At 43.8% G+C, this 12,365-nt stretch overlaps 1 protein-coding gene across 1 annotated transcript; it reads left to right on the forward strand.

Annotated features, from left to right (window-relative positions):
* The first annotated feature begins 897 nt into the window (after positions 1 to 897).
* Positions 898 to 3,290, forward strand: LOC123041979 (beta-1,2-xylosyltransferase XYXT1). Its single transcript, XM_044464517.1, has 5 exons — positions 898 to 1,143; positions 1,227 to 1,283; positions 1,377 to 1,436; positions 1,528 to 1,590; positions 1,909 to 3,290. The coding sequence occupies exons 1-5, from the start codon at positions 1,014 to 1,016 to the stop codon at positions 3,069 to 3,071; spliced, it is 1,473 nt and encodes a 490-aa protein (XP_044320452.1). The 5' UTR covers positions 898 to 1,013; the 3' UTR covers positions 3,072 to 3,290.
* The last annotated feature ends 9,075 nt before the right edge of the window (positions 3,291 to 12,365 follow it).

Here is a 12,365-nt window from a genome sequence, read left to right on the forward strand (position 1 = left end):
AGGGGCATGGGAGGGCTCACCATGTGCCCTATCCGGTGCATATGCCCCTCCCTGTGGAAAAAAGAAAACAAGTTTTTTTTTGTGTGATTTTCCTGCCATAGCCGCAGTGCAGAACCGTACCGCTCCTCCCGGAGTGATGTTTTTGCTCAGATCTGCCCGTCCCGCCATGGGAGTTTGAAGCAATCGTCATCACTATAACCAATGGATCAAGGGGAACATATTTATCCAATTCATCTTCACCATCTCCATCAACAACACCATCCCCTTACAATACATTAGTATGATAGATTAATGCGTGAATTTCGACAGTATTCTATTTTCCAATTCTGCATTCATTCTGAAATCGTGTTTTATAGTATTTGTTCCAACTCCCATGCTCAGCTCTCCTTTTCCTGCTTTTTATTTGAGATTGGAATACACTGAGGCGGCTAATGGTAGTTTGAAATTTCTGCTCTGAAAGATCTCAGATTTGCCCTGACCAACCATTAGAAAGTTTAATTTACCGAGGAAAAAAGATTCTGGTAAACTCTGGCGGGCGGGTTTGAGCATCGTCCAGTTTCACACTCGTAGAGTACTACACACATAAAATTTCCAGAAACATTTGCACTTGAACATCAATCTGCCCGAGGAGGAAGCAGAAGGATGAGCGCGTCTGCACTGCAAAATGATAAATCTTGTTGAAGTCCACGTTACGTTTGCGGCGACCTCGCAATATACATGTGGGTCATTCCCAATCGGCACCAATCTCTAGGAAGAAAAATGGAATCGCAATGAATGACACCCTCCGTCGGGTTAACGATGTGCTCACTATTTTATTTCCAAATTTGTACCCGGTGAGAACCACACAGTAAGTTCGAGTGCAAGTCAACAACCATTTGCACACCCAGCCCACGAGACTAGCCTCGAGCGCAGCACAGGCTAATGCAAACCACTACTACTCCACGAGCACCACTTCAAAAGCAAGAAAGCCTGCAACTACAGAGCGCAGAGAGCAGCGGCGGCCGGAGGTTGCGATGCGCGGCGGCGATGGGAAGCCCGGGAGGGGCCCGAAGAGGCAGCTCAACGCCGGCTACGTCGTCGGCGGCCTCCTCATGCTCCTCACCTATCTCGTCGCTCAGCATTTCGCGGTCAGCTCCCCCAATGGTAAGCAATGAATCCTCCGCTTAACCTCACCGATAATCACCATGCATGGGTCCCTGAAATCTTCTTGCTTATATTGATTGCAGTTGTCATCACGGAAGCACCACGGATCGTGGACGATGTCAAGTCTCCCGGCGAAACAGGTGAATTGATAGAGTTCATGTTACATCTCTTATAAAACTTCAGAAGTCAATAAACCCCTCGTCTGAACTTCTTGCTACTTGCTTAACCTGCAGCGGTTGTCAGTAGGGAAGTACCACAGATCGTGGATAATACCAAAGATCCCGGCGAAACAGGTGGATTGCTATTACATCTCGAAACCTCAGTCAGAAGTCAGTAAACCCCCGGTCGATCTAAACTTCTTGTTGTTACTTGCTTAATTTGCAGCTGTTGTCAGTGCGGAAGTACCACAAATCGCGGATAATACTATCAAAGCTCCCCGTGAAACAGGTGAACACCCGTGTTTAGTTTGATCATGCGTATTTGGTTGCTTATTTGTTTCAGATTCAGATTCCAAGGTCATCGTACATAAAAAGTTAAAAAGGAAATGAGAATGCATTACCGGATCGAAGTCAACATGTGGGGAAGAGTGAACCCTGTCTCCGATGTTACTCGATAGTATTATACACTATTTGATTCATCTGATCTTGATCATGCCTAAGTAACCTGCAAAAATTTTGGTGGCTGGTGATTAAATATTTGAGGCAGATTTGCTGGCTTTAATTAATTAACCATGGTGAAACTTTCCATTTCCATGGCGTGCGACAGAGAATGGCAAGGTGGTGTGTAACATGGAGGGCCGCTCCGACACCTGCGAAGTCGACGGCGACGTGCGCACCAACGGCACAGCCCTGTCGGTGACCCTCGTCCCGGCGGCGAGCTGGCCGGAGCGCCACGAGTGGATGATCAACCCGTACTCGCGGAGGTTCGCCAGCCTCAGGAAGGTCACCGTGACGCAGCTGCAGGACCGGGCGGCCGCCCCGCCGTGCACGGTGACCCACGACATGCCGGCCGTCCTGTTCGGGGTCGGCGGGTACGCGGCCAACTACTGGCACGCCTACGCCGACATCCTGGTGCCGCTGTTCGTCGCGTCGCGGCGGTACCACGGCGAGGTCATGTTCCTGGTCAGCAACATCCAGTTCAGGCCGCGGTGGCTGGTCAAGTACAGGGCCTTCCTGCAGGGGCTGTCCAAGTACGACCTCGTGGACATGGACGGGGACGCGCAGGTGCGGTGCTTCCCGCGCGTCACCGTGGGGCTCCGCCTCGACAAGGAGCTGAGCATCGTCCCCGAGCTGGTGCCGGGGGGCCGCCTCTCCATGCCCGACTTCACCGGGTTCCTGCGCGAGGCCTACGCGCTCCCACGCGGCGCGGCGGCCAGCCTGGCCCGGGAGCCGGAGAAGAAGCCGCGGCTGCTGCTGATCCACCGGGGCCACTACCGCCGCATCCTGAACGAGCCGGAGGTGGCGCGAGCGGCGGAGGCGGCGGGGTTCGAGGCGGTGGTGACGGAGCTGCGGGGCGGGGGCGACACGCCGGAGGGGGAGGTGGAGCAGGCGCGGGTGGTGAACTCGTTCGACGTGGTGCTGGGCCTGCACGGCGCGGGGCTGACGAACGCCATGTTCCTGCCGCCCGGCGGCGTGCTGATCCAGGTGGTGCCGTACGGGAACATGGAGGACATCGCGAGGGCGGAGTTCAGCGAGCCCGCCACGGACATGGGGCTCAAGTACCTCGACTACAGCGTGTGCGCGGAGGAGAGCTCGCTGATGGAGACGCTGGGGCCGGAGCACCCGGCGGTCAAGGACCCCGCCTCCGTCCACCGCAGCGGCTGGGACAAGGTGTTCGAGCTGTACCTCGCCAAGCAGAACGTCCGCATCAACGTCACCCGCTTCGCGCCGACGCTGGCGCAGGCGCTCGACCACCTACGCCGGCAGTAGCTAGGGGCAGAGGACGCCGAGACGAGTAGCGCCATTGGCATTTGCATATAGCACAATTTAACCATTTTCTGTCATTCGGTGGTAAAGCGTTCGCTTGTACAAGGAGTAGTTCACATTCGTGTTCAGCTTTTAAATTTTTATCACAGTTTTGCTAAGTCTCAGTCGAATTAGACTTCGTTATGTCTCATTCGAGTCTATATTCCTTTGATTTTGCATGGAGATTCGTACAAAAAATTCTTTTCTGTTTTTCTTTTTCTTCTTAGGGCATGTCCAATGGAGGTCCTAGGAGAGGGGCCAGGACTTGTTTCCTTGTCTAAGGGCAGTTAGGCCCTCCAATCCTGGCGTCATCTATGGCATCGATGCCAGAAAAGGAATCAGGCGCTTGTGATTTTTTCTACCGCACGAGACGAGGCGCTGAGTGCAGCCACCGGTGCTTTAGCGCATGCGATTACTGTCTAGCGTTGAAAAGGAGGGAGCGCTTACATGCTTTTAATTTTGGAAAAAAATTGTTTTTGCCACTCTAGATTTTGCCAATTTTCCTTATGTCATTCCAGATTTTGACATTTCACTTTTGCCACTATTAGCTTTTGACAATTATCACAATTGCCATTCTTGTGGCAAAAGCAAAAAAATTAGAGTGGCAATTGTGATACATTCCAAAAGATAAGAGTTTCAAAAAATTTAGAGTGGCAATTGTGATACATTTCAAAAAATCACTTAGCTAAGGTTTTATTATCATTAAATTTGCATGAAAAGGGAAGGTGTGGAGCCTTCATCCTAGAGCAACAATTATAATCATATCTCAAGCATAGATCCCGAGCATACCAACACAACATATTAATTTGATCCCATAATAGTTTCCCTTTCGTGTCGAGCGATAATCCCTAAAGTATTCATGTTGATCCAACGTGTCTCCCATAACAAAGTTGAATGGGATTTTCTCAGGATTATCAAAGTAGTACATAATTTCTGTCACATAACGAGCATCGAGGGTTTTAGGAGGTTCCTCATCTCAGTGAGTAGCAAGTACACCTAATTTTTTTGGTATTTAGTGTTCCATATCCATAACTAAAGATAGAGAACAACTTAGAACAACAAATAAAAATTACTTAGTGATAAAGGAAACAAGCACACACAAGAATATTCACCCCACGCTATGACTCCCCGGCAATGGCGCCAGAAAAAGGTCTTGATGACCCGCAAGTATACGGGATAGTTGTAGCCTCTTTCGATAAGTAAGAGTGTCGAACCCAACAAGGAGCTAAAGGTAGAACAAATACTCTCTCAAGTCCTATCGGCCACTGATACGACTCTACGCACGCTTGACTTTCGCTTTACCTAGAACAAGTATGAAACTAGAAGTACTTTGTAGGTGTGATAGGATAGGTTCACAAGATAATAAAGAGCAAGTAAATAAAAGCTAGGGACTGTTTAGATAAAGATGCAATAAAGTAAATATAGCGAGTGTGGAAAAGTGGTGATAGGAGTTGTGAAATTGTCCCTAAGCAATTGACTACGTTACTAACCGATAATCACTATTGCAATTCTATTTGGGGGAGAGGCATAAGCTAACATACTTTCTCTTCTTGGATCATATGCACTTATGATTGGAACTCTAGCAAGCATCCGCAACTACTAAAGATCATTAAGGTAAAACCCAACCATAGCATTAAAGTATCAAGTCCCCTTTATCCCATACGCAAACAACCTACTTACTCGGGTCTGTGCTTCTGTCACTCACGCCACCCACCATAAGCAAATCATAAACATATTGCAAACCCTACAGCGGGAATCCCTCACGCTTGCGCGACACGGAGAGCACCATAGGACAACACCAATAATAAAACATGCAACTCAAACCAATCATAGTAATTCATCAATCACCGATAGGACAACGAAAATCTACTCGGACATCATAGGATGGCAACACATCATTGGATAATAATATGAAGCATAAAGCACCATGTTCAAGTAGAGGGTACATCGGGTTGCGGGAGAGTGGACCGCTGAATATAGATGGGGGAAGGTGATGGAGGTGTTGGTGAAGATGGCAGAGGTGTTGGTGAAGATCGCGCCACCGGAAGCAAGGGGGAGAGAGCCTTTACTTGGTGTGCATGAAATAGTATGAAATTGCAAGAAACTGCTTATACTATGCATTGGCCTTTACTTGGTGTGCATGAATTGTTCTTTTATGACATGCCGATGCATAGGAAGAGAGTTAGACTTCGTTGTTGCATGATATATGTTACTTTGTGCTCACTATTAAATTACAAATCATTGTTAATTAAAATTGGCTTTGATATACCTTGGGATCCGGGTGGATTCTGAGCACTATATGCCTAGCTTAATGGCTTTAAAGAAAGCGCTGCCAGGGAGACAACCCGGAAGTTTTAGAGAGTCATTTATTTCTGTTGAGTGCTTTTATATAGTATAAAACAAAAAAAAATAAAGAGGGGACCTCAAAACTTTTCAAAAAGGAAAGTGAAAGTGAGAAAGACAAGCATTGTTGAAGTGGGAGCTAGCATTGAACTTTGTTCATGCTCACGGAAACTTTGTGAATCTTGATTACAGAAACTTTTCAACAAAAATAATTATCCCCTTGTACAATTCCATTGTATTATAAAAATAATGTGCCAAGGTTTGCCTTTAGGTTTGTTTACAATGCTTGTTGGTTTGTGCGGTGCAGGTCAGAAACTTTGGCTGTAGTGCGCAATTTTACATTTTTAACTGGGACGTCAAATGGTTCTGATTCCTTTTGCACTGTCTTGCTGCACAACTTTTTTAGTTTTCCTAATTTTGGTAGAATTTTTGGGGTACTAGAAGTATGGAGAATGTTCAGATTGCTACAGACTATTCTGTTTTTGACAGATTCTGTTTTTGATGCATAGTTTGCTTGTTTTGATGAATCTATCAATTTATATTAGTGGATTAAGCCATGAAAAAGTTATATTACCGTAGACACAAGGCAAAAAATATGAATTGGTTTGCTACAGTACTTAGAGTAGTGATTTGCTTTATTATACTAACGGATCTTACCGAGTTTTCTGTTGAAGTTTTGTGTGGATGAAGTGTCTAATCGAGGAGGTCTCGATATGTGGAAAAGGAAGAGAGGCAAGAGCTCAAGCTTGGGGATGCCCAAGGCAACCCAAGTAAATATTCAAGGAGACTCAAGCGTCTAATCTTGGGAATGCCCCGGATGGCATCCCCTCTTTCTTCAACAAGTATCGGTATGTTTTCGGATTCGTTTCTTTCATGCGATATGTGCAAGTCTTGAAGCGTCTTTTGCATTTAGTTTTCACTTTTATTTTATGCACCATGCTGGTATGAGATAGTCCTTGGTTTATTTATAGAATGCTCATTGCACTTCACTTATATCTTTTGAGTATGGCTTTATAGAATGCTTCATGTGCTTCACTTATATCATTTGAAGTTTGGATTGCCTGTTTCTCTTCACATAGAAAACCGCCATTTGTAGAATGCTCTTTTGCTTCACTTATATTTGTTAGAGCATGGGCATATATTTTGTAGAAACAATTAAACTCTCTTTCTTCACTTATATGTATTTAGAGAGATGACAGGAATTTGTCATTCACATGGTTAGTCATAAAATCCTACATAAAACTTGTGGATCACCGAATATGATATGTTTGATTCCTTGCAATAGTTTTGCGATATTGAGATGATAATATGTGGGAGGTACTAGTAGATGGTTGTGTTTAGTAAGGATGTTGGTGTTAAGGTTTGTGATTCCCGAAGCATGCACGTATGGTCTACTAACTATGTAACCAAATTGGCGCGCATTGTATTTTGATTGTTTATCTTTGCGTGAAGGTCGGGGGCGCGTGATGGTTAACTCCTACCAACCTCCCCCCTAGGAGCATGCGCGTAGTACTTTGTTTCAAGGGCTAATAAATTTTTGCAATAAGTATGCGAGTTCTTTATGACTAATGTTGAGTCCATGGATTATACACACTTTTACCTTTCCATCATTGCTAGCCTCTTCGGTACCATGCATTGCCCTTTCTCACCTCGAGAGTTGGTGCAAACTTCTCCGGTGCATCCAAATCCCGTGATACGATACACTCTATCACACATAAACCTCCTTATATCTTCCTCAAAACAGCCACCATACCTACCTATCATGGCATTTCCATAGCCATTCCGAGATATATTGCCATGCAACTTCCATCATCATCATATTCATGACTTGAGCATTCATTGTCATATTGCTTTGCATGATCGTAAGATAGCTAGCATGATGTTTTCATGGCTTGTCCGTTTTTTGATGTCATTGCTACGCTAGATCATTGCACATCCCGCTACACTGTCAGAAGCATTCATGTAGAGTCATATCTTTGTTCCAGTATCGAGTTGTAATATTGAGTTGTAAGTAAATAAAAGTGTGATGATCATCATTATAGAGCATTGCCCCATGAAAAAAAAGAAAAAAAAAGAAAAAAAGGAAAGGCCAAAGAAGCCTAAATAAAAAAGGGGGCCAAAGAAGCCCACCCAAAAAAAGAAAAAAAAGAAAAAGAAAAGGGGCAATGTTACTATCCTTTTTCCACACTTGTGCTTCAAAGTAGCACCATGTTCTTCATATAGAGAGTCTCTTATGTTGTCACTTTCATATATTAGTGGGAATTTTTCATTATAGAACTTGGCTTGTATATTCCAACGATGGGCTTCCTCAAATACCCTAGGTCTTCGTGAGCAAGCAAGTTGGATGCACACCCACTTAGTTTCAGTTCGAGCTTTCATACACTTATAGCTCTAGTGCATCCGTTGCATGGCAATCCCTACTCCTCGCATTGACATCAATTGATGGGCATCTCCATAGCCCGTTGATTAGCCGCATCGATGTGAGACTTTCTCCCTTTTTGTCTTCTCCACATAACCTCCATCATCATATTCTATTCCACCCATAGTGCTATATCCATGGCTCACGCTCATGTATTGCGTGAAAGTTGAAAAACTTTGAGAATACTAAAGTATGAAACAATTACTTGGCTGACACCGGGATAGGCATGAGGGGCACCTTGTGTTAAGAAAAGGGAGCATACAAGACTATATGATAGGATAACATTCTGGAAGCATTGATATTTTGAAAGACATGATTGTTTGTTGGTATGCCATAATTATTATTGTTTTTATGTCAAATGATAGACTATTGATTTGAATCACTCGTGTCTTAATATTCATGCCATGATTAGACATATGATCAAGATTATGCTAGGTAGTATTCCACATGAAAAATTGTCTTTTTTATCATTTACCTACTCGAGGACGAGCAAGAATTAAGCTTGGGGATGCTGCTACGTCTCCGTCGTATCTATAATTTTTGATTGTTCCATGCCAATATTATTAAACTTTCATATACTTTTGGCAACTTTTTATAGTATTTTTGGGACTAACATATTGATCCAGTGCCCAGTGCCAGTTCCTGTTTGTTGCATGTGTTATGTTTTGCAGAAAACCAATATCAAACGAAATCCAATCGGGATAAAAACAGATGGAGAATTATTTTGGAATATTTGGGTTTTTCCGGAGGAAGAATCAACGCGAAAAGGTACCCGAGGTGGCCACGAGACAGGGGGCGCGCCCTCCCCCTGGGCACGCCTGGCACCCTCGTGGGCCACCCATAAGGCGGTTGATGCTCTTCTTTTTCTGCAAGAAAGCTAATTTTATGAGAAAGATCTGGGCAAAAGATTCACCCCAATCGGAGTTACGGATCTCCGGATATAAAAGAAACGGTGAAGGGGCAGAATCCGAGAACGCAGAAACAGAGAGAGACAGAGAGACAGATCCAATCTCGGAGGGGCTCTCGCCCCTCCCATGCCATGGGAGCCAAGGACTAGAAGGGAAACCCTTCTCCTATCTAGGGAGAAGGTCAAGGAAGAAGAAGAAGAAGGGGGGCTCTCTCCCCCTTGCTTCCGGTGGTGCCGGAATGCTGTCGGGGGCCATCATCATCACAGAGATCTTCACCAACACCTCTGCCATCTTCACCAACACCTCCATCACCTTCCCCCATCTATATTCAGTGGTCCACTCTCCCGCAACCCGCTGTACCCTCTACTTGAACATGGTGCTTTATGCTTCATATTATTATCCAATGATGTATTGCCATCCTATGATGTCTGAGTAGATTTCCGTTGTCCTATCGGTGATTGGTGAATTGCTATGATTGGTTTGAGTTGCATGTTTTATTATTGGTGCTATCCTGTGGTGCTCTCCGTGTCGCGCAAGCGTGAGGGATTCCCGCTGTAGGGTTTGCAATATGTTTATGATTTGCTTATGGTGGGTGGCATGAGTGACAGAAGCACAGACCCGAGTAAGTAGGTTGTTTGCGTATGGGATAAAGGGGACTTGATACTTTAATGCTATGGTTGGGTTTTACCTTTATGATCTTTAGTAGTTGCGAATGCTTGCTAGGGTTGAAATCATAAGTGCATATGATCCAAGAAGAGAAAGTATGTTAGCTTATGCCTCTCCCTCAAATAGAATTGCAATAGTGATTATCGGTCTAGTAACATAGTCAATTGCTTAGGGAAAATTTCACAACTCCTATCACCACTTTTCCACACTCGCTATATTTACTTTATTGCATCTTTATCTAAACAGCCCCTAGCTTTTATTTACTTGCTCTTTATTATCTTGCGAACCTATCCTATCACACCTACAAAGTACTTCTAGTTTCATACTTGTTCTAGGTAAAGCGAACGTCAAGCATGCGTAGAGTCGTATCAGTGGATGATAGGACTTGAGAGAGTATTTGTTCTACCTTTAGCTCCTCGTTGGGTTTGACACTCTTACTTATCGAAAGAGGCTACAACTATCCCGTATACTTGCGGGTCATCAATGATGTGATCCCTTTATCAATGACATCCAATGTCGATGGTCAGGAAACCATAACCATCTATTGATCCACGAGCTAGTCAACTAGAGGCTCACTAGGGACATGTTGTGGTCTATGTATTCACACATGTATTATGGTTTCCAGTTAATACAATTATATCATGAACAATAGACAATTATCATGAACAAGCAAATATAATAATAACCATTTTATTATTGCCTCTAGGGCATATTTCCAACAGTCTCCCACTTGCACTAGAGTCAATAATCTAGTTCACATCACTATGTGATTGCAATGAATCCAACACCCATGTGGTTTGATCATATCTTGCTTGTGAGAGAGGTTATTTAGTCAATGGGTCTGAACCTTTCAGATCCGTGTGTGCTTTACAAATCTCTACGTCATCTTGTAGATGCAGCTACCACGCGCTATTTGGAACTATTCCAAATAACTGTTCTACTATACGAATCCGGTTTACTACTCAGAGTCATCCGGATTAGTGTCAAGGTTTGCATCGATGTAACCCTTTATGACGAACTATTTTACCACCTCCATAATCGAGAAAATTCCACTAAGGATAACTTTGACTGTTTTCCAGCGATCCATTCCTGGATCACTCTTGTACCCCCTGACTGACTCATGGCAAGGCACACTTCAGGTGCGGTACACAACACAACATACGGTAGAGCCTATGCCTAAAGCATAGGGCACGACCTTCGTCCTTTCTCTCTCTTTTGCCGTGGTAGGTCCTGAGTCTTTACTCAATACTCACACCTTATAACACAGCCAAGAACTCCTTCTTTGCCAATCTCTTTTGAACTCCTTCAAAATCTTGTCACGGTATGTATTCATTTGAAAGTCCTATCAAGCGATTTTGATCTATCCTTATAGATCTTGATGCTCAATGTTCAAGTAGCTTAATCCAGGTTTTTCATTAAAAAACACCTTATGCTTTCCAGAAATTCTACATCATTTCCGATCAACGATATGTCAACAACATATACTCATCAGAAATTGTATAGTGCTCCCACTCACTTCTTTGGAAATACAAGTTTCTCATAAACTTTGTATAAACCCAAAATCTTTGATCATCTCATCAAAGCGTATATTCCAACTCCGAGATGCTTACTCCAGTCCTTAGAAGGATTGCTGGAGCTTTGCATACTTGTTAGCATCTTATAGAATTGACACTTACCATCATTGTCTGTCTTCCCTTTAAAATCCATTAGTACCCAACAGCCTTTACGACCATCAAGCAGTTCTTCCAAAGTCTATACTTTGTTTTCATAAATGGATCTTCTCTTGGATTTTATGGCCTCAAGCCATTCATCAAAACTCGGGCCCACCATCGCTTCTCCATAGCTTGTAGGTTCATTGTTGTCTAGCAACATGACCTCCAAGACAGGATTACCGTACCACTCTGAAGTAGTACGCATCCTTGTCGACCTACGAGTATTGGTAGTGACTTGATCCGAAGTTTCGTGATCACTATCATCAGCTTCCACTTTAGTTGGTGTAGGCGCTACAGGAACGACTTCATGTGCCCTGCTACACACTAGTTGAAGTGATGGTTCAATAACCCCATCAAGTATCCACCATCCTCTCACTCAATTCTTTCGAGAGAAACTATTCCTCGAGAAAGGACCCGTTTCTAGAAACAATCACTTTTGCTTCCGGATCTGAATTAGGAGGTATACCCAACTGTTTTGGGTGTCCTATGAAGATGCATTTATCCGCTTTGGGTTCGAGCTTATCAGGCTAAAACTTTTCACATAAGCGTCGCAGCCCCAAACTTTTAAAAAAAATGACAGCTTAGGTTTCTCTAAACCATAGTTCATACAGTGTCATCTCAACGGAATTACATGCTGCCCTATTTAAAGTGAATGCGGTTTTCTCTAATGCCTAACCTATAAATGATAGTGGTAATTCGATAAGAGACATCATGGTATGCACCATATCCAATAGGGCGCAACTATGATGTTCGGACACACCATCGCACTATGGTGTTCCAGGCGGTATTAGTTGTGAAACAATTTCCACAACGTCTTAATTGTGTACCAAACTCGCAACTCAGTTATTCACCTCTATGATCATATCATAGACATTTTATCCTCTTGTAACGAAGATCTTCAACTTCACTCTGAAATTACTTTGAACCTTTCAATAATTCCAACTTGTGTTTCATCGAGCAAATATACTCAACATCTACTCAAATCATCTGTGAAGAAAAAACATAATGATATCCACTGCGTGCCTCAGCACTCATTGGACTGCACACATCAAAATGTATTACATCCAACAAGTTGCTTTCTTGTTCCATCTCACTGAAAACGAGGCCTTTCAGTCATCTTGCCCATGTGGTATGATTTGCATGTCTCAAGTGATTCGAAATCAAGTGAGTCCAAACGATCCATCTGCATGGAGTTTCTTCATGTGTATAC

Source organism: Triticum aestivum, chromosome 2B, assembly GCF_018294505.1.
Source record: "Triticum aestivum cultivar Chinese Spring chromosome 2B, IWGSC CS RefSeq v2.1, whole genome shotgun sequence".
NCBI classification, from domain to species: domain Eukaryota; kingdom Viridiplantae; phylum Streptophyta; class Magnoliopsida; order Poales; family Poaceae; genus Triticum; species Triticum aestivum.

What these genes read in the sequence shown, in the direction of transcription:
- LOC123041979 (XM_044464517.1), top strand. Translation starts at nt 1,014, where the DNA reads ATGCGCGGCGGCGATGGGAAGCCCGGGAGGGGCCCGAAGAGGCAGCTC. An exon ending in CAAAGATCCCGGCGAAACAG is followed by an intron (nt 1,437 to 1,527) that starts GTGGATTGCTAT and finishes CTTAATTTGCAG; the next exon opens with CTGTTGTCAGTGCGGAAGTA. An exon ending in CAAAGCTCCCCGTGAAACAG is followed by an intron (nt 1,591 to 1,908) that starts GTGAACACCCGT and finishes GGCGTGCGACAG; the next exon opens with AGAATGGCAAGGTGGTGTGT.